Source organism: Halichoeres trimaculatus, unplaced genomic scaffold (assembly GCF_033239565.1).
Source record: "Halichoeres trimaculatus isolate MK-OKI-2021-1 unplaced genomic scaffold, fHalTri1.1 fHalTri1_scaffold_12, whole genome shotgun sequence".
NCBI lineage: Eukaryota > Metazoa > Chordata > Actinopteri > Labriformes > Labridae > Halichoeres > Halichoeres trimaculatus.
In genome coordinates, this window is record NW_027437190.1 from 33,081,581 (window position 1) to 33,100,613 (window position 19,033).

At 40.6% G+C, this 19,033-nt stretch overlaps 2 protein-coding genes across 2 annotated transcripts; both read left to right on the forward strand.

Moving 5' to 3' along the window:
* Positions 1-4,455: 4,455 nt before the first annotated feature.
* Positions 4,456-10,250, forward strand: LOC141800527 (methyltransferase-like protein 27). The gene is made up of 5 exons (XM_074683123.1): positions 4,456-4,572; positions 5,882-6,013; positions 6,144-6,279; positions 7,862-7,954; positions 9,890-10,250. The coding sequence occupies exons 1-5, from the start codon at positions 4,456-4,458 to the stop codon at positions 10,105-10,107; spliced, it is 696 nt and encodes a 231-aa protein (XP_074539224.1). The 3' UTR covers positions 10,108-10,250.
* A 2,962-nt stretch (positions 10,251-13,212) lies between these two features.
* LOC141801172 (sialoadhesin-like) lies at positions 13,213-16,830 on the forward strand. The gene is made up of 7 exons (XM_074684127.1): positions 13,213-13,344; positions 13,542-13,934; positions 14,097-14,360; positions 15,641-15,734; positions 15,880-15,934; positions 16,017-16,150; positions 16,276-16,830. Exons 1-7 carry the CDS (start codon positions 13,293-13,295, stop codon positions 16,331-16,333), a joined length of 1,050 nt encoding a protein of 349 aa, XP_074540228.1. The 5' UTR covers positions 13,213-13,292; the 3' UTR covers positions 16,334-16,830.
* The last annotated feature ends 2,203 nt before the right edge of the window (positions 16,831-19,033 follow it).

Here is a 19,033-nt window from a genome sequence, read left to right on the forward strand (position 1 = left end):
CAGGTGAGGGGGAGTACTACTACTATTGAAAACAGAGTTTGTGAGTTTGATGAGGAACCCTAGACCTACATAGAAATGTCTAAGTTAATGTGTGCATGTTAAGATTTTTTTTTTAATTGTTTGTTTATGTGTCATTATGAGTTAACAGACTTTTTTGCTAATTATTATTGCATAAATATTGGTCAATTGTTCCACAGACACCTCCAATGTGTTCGATTTTGAGAATCACCGCTGTGCGCTGAAAGACAACTCCAATTCACCTGGTGGCGCTGTTGCAAGAAAACAGCGCTGTAAAACTGCAGCCGTGCTTAACAGCCAATCAGTAGTCAAAGCTGTGGATGCACACTCTCTCTCACACACAAACACACTCACATCGAGAGGAGAATGTTTCTGCAGAACGTTTCTCTTTAAACTATAATAAAGATGCCAGTCCTATATGACTCACAACTACTCATACAGTTACTGCCAAAAGCGTTATGCAAACATAATCGGCAGCTCTGCTCGCTGGCAGTCCCTCAAGACGTGTCCTTTAATCACTCCAAGGATCAAGGTTGCTGACCATGTTGATATGGAAATAGTACATGATGTTATTAGTGTAGACTCAACACTCAAGGGCCGTGGGAAACAGATGTTAAACAGCCTAACTGAGAAAAGGAAAGTAATCCTTAACCAGCTAAATTTGGTTAGCGAAAGTCTGATAGCTTAATGCTAATGGAATAACTCATTAACAGGCTAACGCAGTTAGCACCATATCGTACTGTCTTATTTTAATCGTCACAAACAAAAAATACTCTTTTTTTGTAAATACCCACAGGATTTTTTTTCTTCAAATGATAAGACATGATTTTAACTGCAAACATTTAGCTTGTTGCTGCTTCTCTGCAGAGTTTCTCTGTCTGCTCTATGGAAGCCCTAGATGGCAAGAAAAAACTTGTGAACTCTAAAAAGAAAAATATTGCAAATGCATTACATGGCTATAAAAAGCAGCACAAAATTAATTCAGTCCAGTTTTATTGCAGTTAAATTTTGAAAAAAAAATTTTTTATCAAATTTTTATCTAACTTTTATAAGACATGCTGCTGAGATTAGGAGCTGTTTGATAAACATATGCTGTTTGTGCTATTCAAAACTTTGACGACAATGTTTTTACTTTCACTGCAAATAAATATTGGCTCCAAACATCGGTCTTCTCGACTACCAATAATCAGTATCAGCATCTGCCATGAAAAAAAAACTCATTGGTCTATCGCTAATTGTGACCATAGACTGTAAAAAAAATGGACGTCCACTTGCTCGGCTCGAAGTGAGGTCTCCACAAAAACTGCTCCCCCTGGTGGCTGGCTGCAGTATAGGTTTAAAAATCTGGCTTTCCAGTCATTCCAGATGGGCTGTGGTCAAACTTTAAAAAATTAATACAACTCGTAGAAATGTTTCTCACGTCTGATTGTTGTGGTGATTTGAAGATATTATTTGGCTGCCTTGTATTCAAGTCCTCTTTTTTTTCTGAAAAGTTTTGTTTTCATTAGTTATAAGAGGTTAAAAACAAGGCTTTATGTTACGTTTAATGATGATTGACAGCTGCCGTTCATATGTATTTTTTTCAGAGATTGTAAAAATGTCGGGAGGTAGAGTCAGGAAGTGATTAGACTCTCGAAAGCAGAAAAAAATATTATTATTTTTGTCACCAAGCTCCACTCAGATTCTCCCAGAATCCCTCATCGTCTCTACTGCACAGACTCTGGCTGCACAACTGCTACAATGGTGGCGCCTGACTCGGCGGTATTTTGGCTTCAAAACCGTACAATGATAAATAGCGGAGCCACGCTGTCCACTCTACATACAGTCAATGATTGTGACTGTGGAGAAGGTATTGCAAATATACTGCTAGCACAAAAAAAAAAACAGAGTCAGAGTTGTAGAAGGCAGCGGTTGGTGAGGCAGTTAAATACATCATCCAAGTTTTGCCATTATTTCTTCTTCGTGTCTTGCTAGAGCTAGCCTATCTAGTAACAGCAATACTGCCCCCATGGTTTCCGGTGGTACTGCTCTGTTTTCCCGTATTCGTAAACTTTATGGAAATGTGCAAAAATACAGACAAAATGAATGCAGAGCACAGACAGAAGGCCCCTCTGAAAAAAGCCAGCTGTACACTGTAAAAAACTGTAACCTTATCAAGTGTTTTTGCTTTTTTTTCAGTAGAAAAAGTCTTTTTAGACTTAGTATGAGCCACATTCACCTGACCAGTCCAAAAACATGTCTCATTTTAAGTTATTTGAAGAAAAAAAATGAGCTCTGAGTTGCCTGTAACAAATAAAAAAAAATCTGCTAATGGGACAAGAAAAATTTGCCCAAAAATGTGCTTGCAACTAGAATTCCATTGGCAGATTTTTCTTTACTTGTTACAGAAATTCAGGCCTAATTATCGTCTATTAATTGAAACAAGACATTTTTTCTGGACTAGTCAGGCAAATGTGGCTCATACCGAGTATAATAGGACAATTTTTACTTAAAATAAGACAAAAACACTTGATAAGATTTCAGCTTTTTGCAGTGTTCAACTGTATAAATGACAGGTAAATGCAGATCCTATAAAGTAGATCTGATCCTCACCTGTTTGCAGCCCTCTCCCCCAATAAAACACACACTGTTCCTCGATTTCCTGGTAGACCTGCAGGTCTCTCACGTTGTCTACCTGAGTCAGGTGGAGCGGACCAGCCCCCTCCCCTCGGCTGAGTCACGGGAGGTTCTTCTGATAAACCTGTTCACCTCTGCACCTGATAAAACTCCTTCAGCCCTCACACACTCACACACTCTCAGCCTCACACCTGCTCCTGAGCCTGCACCTCATCCACACACACAGGTGAGTCCTCCAGCTCTCATCCACACACACACACACACACAGGTGAGCCCAGTTTCTAATCAGCTTTCATTCAGAAATGTTGGCTTCAGATTAAACTCTAATCGAGGGAAAGAATCTGAGAAAGATCAGACCTGTAATCCATCCTTTAATCCCAGTTATCAGACTTTTAATCCAGATTAGAGCGATCCAGACCTGTCAATTAACTCTTTTCTCTTCAGGATCAGATAATCCAGATTAACTCTGTCCTTCTTTTAAAGCTAAAACTAGATTCTTCAAACCTGTTTTAGATTCAAACTCTAACAGATTGAGTAATCCAGATTACTTTATCAATGAACAGATGCTCAGAGTGGGATAGTCTCACAGCTTGATGGATTTAATCCTGGAGTGTGGGGTCAGACTATCTCACAGGAACATATCCTGCCTCCAACATATACATCTGCAGTAAATTAATCTGCTCTCTCATCCCCCGTCAGACCTGAAATATTTCACTGTAATCCAGATTAAAACCAGTCCTCTACTCTGGGTTTTAACACAAACTGCAGATTTCATGTGGATTGTCTGTTTAATCTCTTTATAACTATTTAATCACAGATTACTCCAGAGGTCACATGGGATTAAACATCACATGGGTTTAAATGTCACATGAAAGTAAAGGTCACATGGGTTTAAAGGTCACAGGAGATCATTTCATCATCATTTCATTGCTCAGTCGTCCAGGTCTCTCTGACCTTCGAGGTCAAAGTCCAATCCAATCCAGTTTTAGTTGTATAGCACCTTTTAAAACCAATAGCAAGGTGCTTGATGATAAAATAAAATAAAATACGGTTAAAATCACATTAATAAAAAAAATAAAACAATGCAAAAGAAGTAAAATGTCAATAAAAAACAATCTACTTATCTTCAATTTCACATTACACTCAGGCTTTAACTTTGTACTTTCTTGTATCTTAAGATTTATATTACTTTTTTTGTTTTTAACACTTTTTGAAGGAGTAGTTGTAACCAAAAAGCAATTTCCCCTCGGGGATCAGTAAAGTATTTTTGACTTTGACGCTGAGATTCCTGAATTCCAAAACTTGGGGACCCGAGCAGCAAAGGCCTGGCGCCCCCTTTAGTGACCAGTCTGGATTTTGGTACCAGTAGTCGAGCCCTGCTGGGGGTCCCAGGGAGTAAGGAGGTCACACTGAGGGCTTTAAAACAAGTCAAACCTTAAAATCAACTCTCAAACTCACAGGTAACCAGTAGGGGGCAGCAGCGTTTGAGTATTACACCTGCTGATGCCAGAATACAGAGGAGATAAAAGCTTGAATGACGACTTCCAAATGTGCACGGGACAGAAAGGACTTTATCTTATTGAGCAACCTTAGTTGCGTATGATTGTACTACCGTAGTCTCCTGTGCATCAAAGGCCAGCCGACTGTGGAGTGATCTAGAAGAGCGGCCTTATCACCGCTGACAGGTTACGTAACCCCTGTAAATCAGAGCAGCTGCCCAAGGCGTCAGGAAACACTCTGTGCCGGTTTTTCCACCTCACCTGTCAGGTGTCACACGTGTGAAGGGTGTCCTCTCTGACAGGTCTGAAGATCCTCATCACCATGTCCGACTGCACCAGAACCGTGGATGACATCAAGACCTTCCTTCAGTGCTGGAAAGGTTACGACTCACAGCAGACGGCGAGCTTCTACGACGTCTGGGCCAAGACCTACGAAGAGGTCAGAGAGCAAAGGTTTAGCTTTGAGATATACAGAGTTAAAATGTGGGAAAATATGCTACAACGTTTGTCATAACGTAAACAAAAACCTGTTCATAAAAGTAATGAGATTTCTAGAAACTGAATCAGAATTATTGTATTGAATTTGAAAAGCATGATCATCTCGCTACATTCCTTAAATTCAGAAATACAGTTTCCGTTGGTGTTCGATGTCAGTGAAACGCAGCCCAAAATATCATCATATCACCACAGCATTTGGTCGTGAGAAACATTTCTACCAGGTGTATTCATTTTATAAAGTTTGACCACAGCCCATCTGGAATTACTGGGGAGACAGAGCTTTTGACCTGTACTGCAGCCAGCCACCAGGGGGGTAGTATTTGTGGTGACCTCACTTTGAGCCGAGCAAGATAAAATCTTTTTTTTTTTTTTTTTCCGTAATTGATAGTCTGCTATTGCATTTAAGGATAAGTTTGGTTAATACAGCTTTTACATTGTTTATAGAATGAAGTAGAACAAAATACTCACCCAGAAGGCTTTCCTGATCCAAGCAGTGCTTCAGGAGATATTCAGTTCCAAAATCGTGCAGCGGACGTCCGTATGATGGGATCCATCGGGGCATAGACAGCGCCGCTCCTAAAACTGCATTAACCACCCAAAAACTCATGTTTTTCACCAATATTCCATCATGGTCCACTCTGGGTTAGTCCTCTGCTGCAGTCTGTGTCACTCCAGACAGCGCTGTGTGGCTGTACTGACCTCTAAACTGACGAAGACTTTGTTTACGATTGCCCCTCCGCTCATACGCAGTACTCTCTGGAGAGCTGACTACACTTCCTCCTTTCTTGAGTGGCAAATGTAAACAAAGTCTTCGTCAGTTCAGAGGTCAGTACAGCCACACAGCGCTGTCTGGAGTGACACAGACTGCAGCAGAGAACTAACCCGGAGTGGACCATGATGGAATATTGGTGAAAAACACAAGTTTTTGGACGATTGATGCAGTTTTAGGAGCGGCGCTGTCTATGCCCTGATGGATCCCATTATACCGACGTCTGCTGCACAATTTTGGATCTTAATATCTCCCGAAGCACTGCTTGGATCAGGAAAGCCTTCTGGGTGAGTATTTTGTTCTACTTCATTCTATAAACAATGTAAAAGCTGTATAAACCAAACTTATCCTTTAACTCAAAAAATCGGGAGAAATTGCAAATCAGAGTTTAGCGGGGGTTGACTGAAATGGCGGTGGTGGCAGGTATGGTCTTACCATCACGTAATGAGTCCTACTTTCCGCTTTATTTCCACTCCACCAGGACTCAGAGAAGATCAACTACAGGGCTCCTAACCTGGTGGTAGATTTCCTGAATGCTAACTACCCCACTAGCAACCGTGGAGATGTTCAGGTACTGGATGTCGCCTGTGGATCAGGACTAGTCGCCAAACTGGTGAGTCATAAGCTTTCATCATAACAAGTTTCTCTTCAAAGAAAAACCCTTGTGGTTCAGGAGGTCTGAAAGTCTTCTAGGGGGTTCAGGGTCCAGGTTGATGCTGGTTCTGCTGTTCCTGTTTGAACAGATGCTTGAGCTGGGCTTCAAACACTTTGTGGGAGTGGACGGCAGTAAGAACATGCTGGATCTAGCTACTGCAACTGGGTACTACAAGGATCTCAGACTGGCTGTACTGGGAACAGAGCCACTGCCTGCAGAGTCCGGTACACTCCACAAACACACACTACATACTCTACACACTCTGGTATCTGTTTGTGGTCTGAGGAGTATCGACCAATCAGGTGCATGCAAACCAGTCACTGTGGAGAGCAACAGCAGGAGTTCTAGAACTCTGAGGTCATAGACGGAATTCTGTCTTTTTGAAAACTATGGCAACCTCTTTAACATTTAATAGCTACATATGACTCTCTGGAATTAACATTATAGGTATCAACAACATAATTATGACTAGTCAAAATTGAATTTTGACAAGTCAAAAATACAGTTGGAGAAATCTATAATTCAGTTTCCACTAGTCACAATGACAGTTAGAGATATGTGTAACTCAGTTTCCACTAGTCAAAACTGAGTTACAGATATCTGCAATGACTCCCGAAAGCTGCCCTTCGCCTCGTCACCATCCTAAATGTCACTTGCAGATATCACTAATTCAGTTTTGATTATCCAGAATTACCGTTAAAGATATCTTGAATGTGATTTTGACTGTCAGAAATGTGTTCATGACGCTGGACATGTGAGGCTTCCCATTGGATACTGACCCAAATAAACTGGAGGAGAGAAGAGAAAAAATCATTCAACAGTTTTCTTTGCAGAAGAAATGGCGATTGCGGTCATCAACCAGGTATTTTGAAAATGCCATGAAATAGAACGAATTTATAATCAGGGACTTTGAGGGGAAAAAGAGCTACGTTCACGAGAGAGTTGTGCAAGAAATCTACGACTTGTGTCATCATTACAGATATCTGCAACATCAATTTGCCTAGTCGAAACTGTTTCAAGATATCTGTGATTACATTTTGACTAGTCAAAATAAAAAGATTAAGATATCTAGAAATTGAGATATCTCTAACCACAATTAATTTAAAGATATCTGTAACTTGATTATAGATATCTGCAACTAAATTATGGCTACCCATAAATCTAGTTGCAGATATCTACAATTTCATTCTGACTAGGCGTAATTCCAGTTCAAGATATCTATAACGGCATTTTGACTAGTCAAAATGTGATTTAAGATATCTATAAATGCTATTATAGATATCTTTAATGAAAGGGGGTCGAAGATATCTTGATTTGGAATTGTGACTAGCCAGAATGAAATTGTAGATATCTGCAACTAGACTTATGGATAATCATAATTTAGTTGCAGATATCCACATCTCACATTGTGGCTATCCATAACTGAATTTAAGATATCTGTAATGAGAAACCCCACACACATGAATGGGGAAAGGGGCGTGATTTGTCCTAGGAGGAATTAAGTTGTGGATATTTGAAATTATAATTGCGGATAGGAATAATCATTGTGGATATCTGAAATGTTCAATTTGACTAGGAGGAATTGAATTGCGGATATCTGTATTACATATCCAGACTAGCTTTTAAATGTTAAAAGGGCTTGCCATAGAAAACAGCTTATTTTGGGCTTGGTGTGTCTGTGGTTTCTGGCACTCCCAGAGCCAGTCTCAAGAGGACACTGAAGAATAGCAGATTTCAGCACTCATGCTTTGTCCCATGTTTTCAGACCAGTTTTCGCTTGCTAACAGCTCCCTCTGCTGGTTTCAGGTACATACGATGTGGTGGTGATCGTCGGCGCCCTCCGTCATGAGCACATTCCAGTCAGCATCATCAGGGAGCTCTGCCAAGCTGCTAAACCAGGTAACTGTCTCACCAGAACTCTGTGTTTGTCCAGGATCCTCCTGTACCCGTCAATTTTGGATTGAAAATAAGATAAATTTTCTGGTGCACGCTGTGAGCTGCCCCACCCAGGTATAGGGGGTAAAATAAGGTAGTTTCCCGGCCAAAACGGGAGACTTGACAGCTATGGTTTCTTCCAACTGTCAGCGCCAACCTTGCAAGAACTGCCACCGAGGCTACAGCAGGTGGCAGTTTTTCGCAAGGCTACTGGCAGAGTCCAGTTTGAAGAGACAGAGGAATGCCATCCATCCATTTTCTTAACCGCTTATCCTGTTCAGGGTCGCAGGTGGCTGGAGCCTATTCCAGCTGTCATTGGGCGAGAGGCGGGGTACACCCTAGGCTGGTCGCCAGCCAATCGCAGGGCTGACAGAGGAAAATGTTGTTCTTTTATTAAGGGACATTGACAGGAGAGTACCAATATGGGAGGACAGATAAGAGGGTAAATACGGTAGTTTCCCAGCCAAAACAGAAGACTGGACAGCTATGCTCCTCTTGCACCTTGAGAAGTAAATGCTCACCTGAGGTCAGGTGGTCCCCTAAAGCCCTATTCCATCAAGCAGTGGTTTATATCACTACGGTTTGGTATGGGTTGACTCGGTTAAGACTGATCCTATTTGTGTTTCCACAGCCAACAGAGCCCCCTTGTGGTAGGCAGCATGTAAGCAGGATGCCGATAGCCCCATCAGTTACGCAATATGATGACGCTATAGCAGTGCAACAGTGTACAGCGCTAATGAGTCCCACGAAGAAGGGAAACTCAACAGGATAAACAAAGAGCAAGGATGTAAGACATCCAGTAATTTGTCTTCTTTGTGATTGGCATGTGGCCCTTTGTTACAAAGTTCAATCAGAGAAGACTGTGTGCAATGAGTAGGGATGTCCCTATCTGATACACTGATCGGTATCAGCCCCTGATATGGCTACTGTTGGGGGATCAGATAGCATCAGATTTTGTTACGTGATTGGGACTGATCCAGTTTTCACGTGTTTTAGCACTGTTACGCTTTACGGCTGCTGTAAATCAAACCACACTGAAAAAATTTCTCTTTGGAAAGCTACGATAGTAAAACAGCATCTTGCAGCATTTGTGAAGTACTTGTTCTTTGAGGAGGAACCAACAGGGCTCACTTTAATACAACAAATATGATTCGTCACTTTCAATGTGATCACCCAACCCATATGGGATTTATCAGAGAAAGGTATCAGGTCGGTTTCAGGTTAGTTTCATATCATGACAATATCGGGGGTCGAAAAATCTGTACACCTAGCTGTGGGGAGAAATACAGCTGCTATGACACGGTAAGTGACAATTCTTCCGACCAATCAACTGTCTGCAGGGTTGAAGCTCCACCTTCTGGGAACTGATCGGTTTAGTTTAGCACTCCCATTGGAAGGGTCCCAAAAAGTGGGACGGTTCATCTCAGTTATTTGGGGATCTGTCCCAAGGTTAGTTTGCAGAAATGCCAAAAAATGTGTGCCGTGCGGAAACAAACCGAACTGAACTGCTTGGTGGAAACAGGACTTAACAGTTCTTTGAATGGGACTGTACACCAGCTTCATGACTGACAGTCCACCTGTCCAGGTGTAGCTCCGCCTCCCATTCAATGACAGCTGAGACTGGCTCTGTCTTCAAAGGGTAACCCTGACAGGTTTTTCTTGCTCAGAGCTCAGACTTCTGTTATTCATGATCAAGTCCATGTTCCTGGACCAACAGCTGGGCATGTATGGGATAAAAACTGCAAAGTATTTTGAGATATTTTAGATTTCACAGTGGGTACAGTCTTGTATCTCTTCAAAAATTAGAGTATTGATTGTCTTCTAGTTTTTTTATTTGGGTCTGTCAGACTGAGGTTTACCGTTTGTTTCTCCTCTCTCCATGACCGTCACGTCCTCCAGGTGGCTACGTCTGCATGTCCAGAGTGGACCCCAACTCCGAGCTGGGAGACAAATACAAAGAGTGCATGGAGAAGGAGCTGCGGCTGATGGAGGAGGAGGGGCTGTGGAGCTGTGTGACCAACGAGGAGATGAAAAACTACATGATCGATGTTTCGAACAAACAGGAGGACAAGTTCCTGGTGGGGACCATGTACCTGTACAGGAAGTCTCTGAAGTAGATCAGGGTTTGAAGATTGGTCAGTGTAATATTTCATATCGAATCGTGCAGGTGACTCTTCTCCAGATGTACGCATGAGGAAGTTTCAGTAACTGTTTGAATGTTTCTGTCGTCACTGAGTGGTTGTTCAGCTTTTTCACAATAAAAGTCCCTGAGGGCCTGTGTCCACTTTTCTCTGATGGCAGCGCTTGTTTTCCAAAACACTTCAGTCTTCATGATGCTACTGTCCAGACTCACATCTTTACAGGTAACAGGTTGTTTTCCAACTACACTAGAAGTGACCCAGATGTACTACTGATCAGTTGGACATCTGGATCAGTCTACCTGGCATACTGTTTCCTACAATGCACTAACACCATGACTAACACTGTTTGTCTCCTGGTGGGACTCAGGTTCAGGTGAATTACTGCCATCTAGTGCAACAAGGTAGCATCATAACTACCACACAATAACATAAATGTTGAACAGTGTGAGACAGAAGTGAAGGAAACACTGTTAAATCTTATCACTTCCAGTCTTATAGAGGTTTTCGCTTTCACAAATTCATTACAGCCCACATAAACCACTGATACACTTTTTAAAAACCATACATGGGTTATGTGGAAGTGGTTTTTCATCAGCTGTAAAAGTAAAACCCCAAATCCTCTGATAAATAAAGAGCCTACACAATTCATCACAGAGCTTAAGTACCTTGGCTTTGTGTTTGACAACAAATTTGAAATTTATTTTAAGCTAGTTTGTTACTGTACCCAACTGTACAGAAAAAAAGTGAGATGTCCTTTGTTCCACATGCCATCAAATTTCACAATGAATAGGTGTTTTAGTCATATGGCTGCCCAACCTGGTCTGGTCTTTAGTGTTTGAACTTGGTTTTTAATGTTTGATACGTCCGGTTATGTCACGTCCCAGTGATGTCTGTGTCGCATGTTTAAAATACCTTTGTATGAATTCTGTTGCAACTTGATTCTCCCAACAAGGGATGATAATGTGCTACTGCTACTACTTAATTTGTGTCTTCAACTGACAATTAGGCCTGATGTTCCCAGACCCCACAAATCATCACAATCTCAAAATTTCCACAAACAAAGGCTGATGAAAAAGGGTTTCGGCTGAAGCAGAGCTGATAGATACTGAATACTTGTTTTCATTTCCTCAAGTCAAACACTGCAAAAACTGAAATCTTATCAAGTGTTTTTCTTATTTTCAGTAGAAAATTCCTTTTTAGACTCAATATGAGCCAAATTCACATGACCAATCCATAAAATTGTCTTGTTTAAAGTTATTTAAGGACAAAAATGAGGTCTGAATTGATTGTAACCAGTAAAAAAAATCTGCCAATGGAACAAGAGAAGAGTTACTTGTAGTAGGACATTGTTCTAGTCTCAAGGAAATTTTCAAGCAATTTTTTCTTGCTCCATTGGCAGATTTTTTTACTGGTTACAAGCGATTCAAACCTCATTTTTGTACTCTAACTTGAAACGAGACATTTTTCTGGATCGATAAGTTGAAAGTGGCTCATATCGAGTATAATAAGATGATTTTTACTTTTAAAAAAAAAAAGACAAAAACACTTGATAAGATTTCAGTTTTTTGCAGTGAACAAACACAACCAAATCTAGGAACAAAATCTTAGAAATGTAATTTATAGGTTCAGACAACTACAGGCTCAAACTACTAAAGGTTGGAAAATCTTGGATTCAAGCAACTTTAGGTTCAGACTACTATGAGTTCAAGCTACTGTTCAGACCAAAGTTTTTTCTTTCGAGAGTCTAATCTCTTCTTGACTCTACCTTCAACATATTTTACAATCCCCTAAAAAAAATACGCAAGAATCGCAGCCGTCAATCATCATTAAATGTGATGCAAAGCCTTGTTTTTGACCTCTTATATGAAAACAAAACTTCCCGGAAAAAGAAGACCTGAATACAAGACAGCCTAATGATATCTTCAAATCACCACAACAATCAGACGTGGGAAACATTTCTACCAGGCGTATTAATTTTTTAAAGTTTGATCACAGCCCATCTGGAATGACTGGGGAGATGGATTTTTTGACCTATACTGCAGCCAGCCACCAGGGGGAGCAGTTTTTTATAGAGACCTCACTTCGAGTTGAGCAAAATGACGTCCATTTTTTTATAGTCTATGGTTCAGACTACTTCAGGATAGACCACCATAGGTTAGACAACTATAGGTTCAGACCCTGACTAGTCAAGCCTCCTACAGACTGCCAATAGAAACAAACAAACTTCTATTGGTTCAGTTAAAAGGGTTAGACTGCTATGGTTTAGTCTACTGCATGTCCAGACTGGGGGCTAGACTACTACAGGTTTAGACTACCATAGGTCCTTGTTGGTTTGGACTGGACTACTACAAGTTCCTGTTCCTGCTTTGGGTTCAGCTTGGCTTCACTCAGCTGATGTCTGTCAGTTGACTGTTTCACAGCCTAACAGGAAGTGATGTTTTCATTTCATATTTTGTTCTTGTCTCTTGGAGGGACATTCAACAAGCCCTAATGGGTTTCTTTAGCTCCTCCTGCGCAGCTCCTAAAATTTTTGTTTGTTTCTTTGTTTTGATCTGATCTTTTCCCAATCATTATTATAATGAAATCTATCAGTTCTTTAGTCGAACAACGCCTAAAGATCACAAGAAGAGGATCTATTTCTCACTTCAGAATTTATTCTGGTCACAGGTAAGGTTTACAGAGCTGGTCCCAAAAGGATGAGCCCAGATATTGAGAGCAATACAATTTTACAACAATCACTGGTATGCCTATTCAGAGGTTGGGTTTACCTTAACACTCAAGAGTAATTGGCCATTTAACAGGATTGACACCACTGTCTCAACCCACGGCGGTGTCAGTTTTCAGAGAGATAAACATGTATAACATTTTGTTTTCTCCATTTTGTGTTTTATTTTCTATTTGTGCCATAAATAAATCAATAATTAAACTGAATTCAGGATGTGTCTGTGGGCGGGCTGAAGTGGAAGTGACGGCGAAAGTAGTGGAGCTTAGAAAACCCCAAATAAAGAGTTCTCTGAAAAAAAAAAAAACAGGAAGTGAAAATGTTTTCCTCTTTGTCTGTCTCTCAGTTTGACTTTAGTTTCTCTGACTGGTTAAGTCTACTGCATGTCCAGACTGGGGGCTAGAAACTACAGGTTTAACCACACAGCTGAACACTAAGGATGGCAGGTTGGGACAAAAGGCTCCTGTGGGACATGGTGTTTCTGTTTCTAGGTAAGACTGAAGCATCTCTTCAGATTTTCTTTATTTGAACTCTTTATTTCATGTCCTATCTTCACTGAACTCTGAAGTCTGAGCTGGTTTCCTCGACTCTGAGCTGTGATAGGGAGTTAAAGGACAATTCAGTGATTTTAGAGTGATGGTAGATTATTGTCACTGTTGTATTTCTTTGGTGGGGTTTCTGTGTGCAGGTGCAGCAGGTCAGCGTGTGGTCTACCCGCCTCCTGTCTGTGGTATAAAAGGGTCCACGGTCACCCTGCCCTGCACCTTCACACCCAACGACACCGTCATCCAGGACGGGAAAGTCTACCCCATAAAGATTGTCAGAGTCCGCTGGTGTCAGAACCACGAGATCTGTCAGGGTAAGACCCCGTCCGTGTACGACAGTGACCCAACAGAGGAGAACAGTTCCCCTCAGAACAACAACCCCCGCTACACGTACCTGGGAGACAAGAGGAGCAACTGCACCTTACAGATCAGAGAGCTACAGAAGCAGGATGAGGGTACGCTGCGCTTTAGGATGGAGGCTGATCGCTCCAAAGGACACTTCACTGAACGCTCAGGAGTCAACGTCACCGTCGCTGGTGAGACAAAGACTTTAACTAAGACTAAATGTTGAGAAATGAGAGATGAGGGGTCACAGGAATATATATATATATATATATATATATATATATATATATATATCTTTTTTTTTTTTTTTTTTTTACATGAAGTGGAGTTAAAACCCTCTTTATGTCCCACAGACCTCGTCAAGATGAAGATCAGGAGCTCGCGCAGTGGAGGAGAGGTGACCGAGGGTGAAAACTTCTCTCTGACCTGCACGTCAGTCTGTACCTTTCACCAATTGGAGGTCACATGGTTCAAGAATGGCCAAGTCCTACCCGAGACTGGCCCCGTCCTAAGGCTCACACCTCTGACTGCAATGCATTCTGGGAATTACTCATGTGCTTTGAAAACCAATGGTAGAACGCAGTCCCTGCCATTCAGCCTGAAGGTGGAGAGACAAGGTTTGTTCGGATCAGGGTTCATGTTTCTACAGAGTGAATGGATGGATGGATGGATATATGGATAGATAATAAAGAATGATTGATGGATAATTAAAGGACAGTCATTGAACAGATTGATGGTTGGATGAGGGATGAAGGAAGGTTTTGATAATGAAGCTAATGGATAGATGGATGGAAGGATGGATGGAAGGATGGATGGATAGATGGATGGATGGATGGATGGATGGATTACAGATGGACAGTCATTGGACAGCTTGACATACGGATGGATGGATGAGGAATGATTAATGGATGTATAATGGATGATTGATGGGCAACCAGTGAACAGACTGATGGATGGATGGATGGATGGATGGATGGATGGATGGATGGATGGATGGATGGATGGATGGATGGATGGATGGATGGATTATTGAATGGATGGATACATGGATGGATGATAGATGATTGATGGATGTATGATGGATAATAAATGGACAGTCATTGAACAGATGGATGGATGGATGACAGATGATTGATGGTTGTATGACAGATGATTGATGGATAGTCATTGGACTACTCAATGGAAGGATGGATGGATGGATGGATGGATGGATGGATGGATGGATAGATGGATGGATAGATGGACCAATGGATGGATGGATGGATGGATGGATGAAGTTTGATTGATGGATGTATGATAGATAAATGGACAGTCATTGGAAGGATTGATGGATGGATGGATGGATGGATGGATGGATGGATGGATGGATGGATGGATGGATGGATGGATAGTTGGATGGATGGACGGATGGATGGATGGATGAGGTTTGAAGGATGGATGTATGATAGATGATTGATGGACAGTCATTGGAAGGTTTTATGGATGGAGGGATGGATGGACAGACGGACCGACGGACAGACTAAAGGACTGAGGGACCGAAGGAAGGAAGGAAGGAAAGACAGAAGGGCAGAAGGCAGAATAAATAATGGTGGAAGATGGACGGATGGATCAATGATAAATGGATGATGGTTGGATGATGAATGAAGGAAGGTTTAGGTAATGGAGAAGATGGATGGAAAGATGATTGATGGATATATGGACCAATGGATGAATGAATGATGGTTAAGTGATGGTTGTTGGATGGATTAATGGATGGATTAATGGATGGATGGATGGATTAGGGTTGGATGAGTGTATTGAGTCAGTCTATCTGATATTCAGAGAGTAATTATCAAACGTCAGCTGATCGATAAGGAAAGGTGGTTTCCTGTGTGATGAAGGTCTTTGTGTTCATCAGGACAGAAGAATCATCTTCCTCTGATAGTTGGAGGTGTGTGTGCTCTTCTCCTCGTTCTGTTCATCCTCTCTGTGGTCCTCTACGTCTTTAAAAGGTATTTTACAAATATAAACGTTTAACCTCTCTGCTTCAGTCAGGATGACTAGAGCTGTGAGTTTATCTCTTATATCTCACATGCTTCTCTGTCCGGTTCTCACATCGCCTGGTTCCCTTTTCTTGATGATTTGATGTTTTTTAAGGAGGAGGTCTGCAGAGAAGGAGCAAAGCACTGTGGGAGGAGACGTAGAAACAAAGGTCAGCCCATATCCTGCTGTTTATCTCATTAAACACAAACTGAACACGGAGCTAACGTCATCTGATGAACATGTTCCTTCAGGATCCTGATCACGTCTACAGCGACGTCCTGCTGACCTCTGACCCTCAGGGAGGAAGTCCCCCACAGGAAACCAGCCCACCTGTGGAGGATGTCAGCTACGCATTTATCCAGTTTACACACCAGAACAGAGACAGGTGAGGTATCGCACCTGCTTTCAGTGACAGCTGCTTGCTTCTCTCAGTTGAAACACACTCTTCCTCCTCATCCTCTTCCTCCTCTTGTCACTGGATTGATCTGATCTCCCGTTGGTTGTTTTCAGAGCGGTGGAGCAGGTGGAGGACCCCGTCATCTACAGCTCGTTGGCCAGCAGAGGCTGAACATGCTCATGAATATTAGTTTATATTCTATTTTATTTTGTAGATTGATTTTGTTTTCATGTTTGTGTAAATATTTCAGTCTTATATTGTACAAAATAAATAGATCGATTCAGACTGAAATCATACTTTGAACCAGGCTGTAAACATGTTTATTTCTGCTGTAAAGATCAGCTTTTTGAATGGCTGTGGATGTAGTTTCTGCTATTTCTGTACACAGCCTCTAGTGGACACTCCCAGAACTGCAGTTTATTTTAAAACTGGATGTTTCTGCTTTGCAAAAGTGTAAGAATCTGAACCTGTTTTATGAGGCATTTTGTCCTCTGATGTCTGAATCACTGTGGCTGGTGTAGGATGATTGTCCTTGCTGGCCACCGTAGGTTCTGTTGCTTGTAAAGTAGGTGCTGTATAAATAAAGGTTTGTTTAGTTCAGGGGTCTGCAGCCTTTACTTTCATGAGAGCCATTTTGCCTCAGCTCACCTGGATCACAGTCATTCAGGAGCCACGAAATCTACTTCATCTTCAAAAAAATTGCAAACATAGTAAAACTAGTAAAAAATTATCGAAACTAGAAGTTTTTTGTGTTCATAAAATTGTACATGTGATGTCTTTTTTTAATATCTATTAACATTTTCAGATATAAAAAAAATAAATTTGTAATATTATGCATTTCTTAAATTTGCAAAATTTATGAAATTTCAATTGGTTGCAAAATTTTTGCAAAATTTAAAATGCCAAATTTTGCAAAAAAAAAAAAATTAAATTGTGAAAAATATTCAAAAAAATTCCTAAATTTTGAAATTTTAAAAGTTTGCCAAATTTTTTGAATCTGCAGAAAAAGAAAAAAAATTGCAAAGAAATGAATTCAAATGATAAGCAAAATTTTAGAAATTCAAAAAAGTTTTATTTTTTTTAAATAAATTAAAAAAAAATTATTTAAAAAAGTGTCAAAAAATTGTAAAAATCTCAAAAAATTTAAAGCTTTATTGACAGAAGTGATGCATGGTAGTATAACAAAACGTTAACCCATCATTTTATTTAGTGTCAATGTCTTTAATTATCAATGCTCTTTTTAAGAAAAACAAAAATTCTTTATCTTAATCATATTTTTTAAGCTACAAGGAGCCACTCCAAAGGAGTCAAGGAGCCGCATGAGGCTCCAGAGCCACAGGTTGCAGACCCCTGGTTTAGTTGATTTTGAAAGGAGTTGTTTTTGTTTTGGTCTGATTACAGGAATGAGTGATAGAAATATAGACACTAAACTTTATTTCAACACAAACACTGAAGAGGGAAGTGAGAGAGAAGAAACAAACACACATGTGGTGGTGATGAGGTGTTCCTGTTTTAGATGAAACCACTAAATGTAACCAACCGAAACCCACAGCATCAGAGAAATATAAAATCAAGATTTAACACTAACAGAGTTTAAACTTTAAAGGATCAAATTATTGAAAATCAAAACTCATTACTTTGACCGGAGCTCAGGTATCACCTGTTTGTAGAGAAACCTGTTTGTTTGGCTGTTGGAGAAACTTGTGGAATTGTTCCCAGAAAGCTGCAGGCCTCACAGGGGACTGGTTTTTCAGGGCATGTCTCTAAGCTGTATGGTTCTGTCTTTACAGACGATAACATGAAAGAAACATGCAGCCGTCACATGTATCAGCACTGACCTCTCGGGGTAAAGGTCTTTGTTGAGCGGGGTGAAGCAGAGAGTCTGTAACACGTCATTCTGAATGCCCTCTGACTCTGCAGACTCAGCAGGTCTCTGAGATCCTCTCTGGTTTCAACTGTTTGTTCATTAGAGCATGTTTCCTTCCTCTTTAATGAGTGAGTGTGAGCTCCTCCTCAGACAGCACGAGGCGTATGTGATGTTAGACTCAGCTCATGAACCTCTCTGTGTCTGTTTCACTCTCCTCAGCTCTGACTCCTCACACAGACCCAGATTTAAAGGAGTATTTAATAAAACACTATGGAAGCCCTGAGAGGACATATATCCCTACTTTTCACATCATAGGTTTTTTGTTTTTTTTACAGGAGCACAGAGTCATTTCCTGCTGTTTTCTTCAGGACTATACCTATTCATCTGGCAAAGCTTGTTTTCTGGTGAGAACCAGATCATTTCCTGTGATGGTTAAAATTAAACCACAGTAATGGTCACTATGACAGGTAGCGGTGTTTTAAAACTCTGCTAAAACCACTCTGGATCATCAGACATAATGCTGCCCTCTAGTGGGCGCTTTAAGGAAATGAAAGCCCCTCGCAAAAATATATTCAGAAAAAAAAAGAAAAGAAAAAGAAAATTAGTTATTTAAAAGAAAATTTTCTTTTGTGTGTTTAAAAAAATAAAAAAAAGTTGTTATGCCAAAGCCACATAAAAACTGGATCTTAAGGAAAAGACAAAAAAATGTCATTATCACAGGAGGAAAATAGAAATATGTTATTGTGCCAAGTATAGCTCAGTATAAGGTGCAAAACAGGATGTGAACATGTATGAAATAAATGCATTGAGCTGCATAAGGTGTAGTTAGGTGCAAACTTTTACTGAGTTTATTACTGAGTAATGATACTTATACTACTTATAATAACTTCTAGTGGTATCAGAGTTAGAAAGATCTGAAAAACCCTCCAAAATAAAGTCCACTGAAAAAAATATGTGGCCTGTTTTACGGAATTTCGTTTACTTGAGACTCAGATATTATATCT

Excerpts from the sequence above, each read along its gene's own strand:
- LOC141800527 (XM_074683123.1), top strand. The coding sequence starts at position 4,456 with ATGTCCGACTGCACCAGAACCGTGGATGACATCAAGACCTTCCTTCAG. Across the intron at positions 4,573-5,881 it reads GGGCCAAGACCTACGAAGAG|GACTCAGAGAAGATCAACTA; the intron begins GTCAGAGAGCAA and ends CCACTCCACCAG. Across the intron at positions 7,955-9,889 it reads CTGCCAAGCTGCTAAACCAG|GTGGCTACGTCTGCATGTCC; the intron begins GTAACTGTCTCA and ends CACGTCCTCCAG.
- LOC141801172 (XM_074684127.1), top strand. The coding sequence starts at position 13,293 with ATGGCAGGTTGGGACAAAAGGCTCCTGTGGGACATGGTGTTTCTGTTT. Across the intron at positions 13,935-14,096 it reads AGTCAACGTCACCGTCGCTG|ACCTCGTCAAGATGAAGATC; the intron begins GTGAGACAAAGA and ends TATGTCCCACAG. Across the intron at positions 15,735-15,879 it reads GTCCTCTACGTCTTTAAAAG|GAGGAGGTCTGCAGAGAAGG; the intron begins GTATTTTACAAA and ends ATGTTTTTTAAG.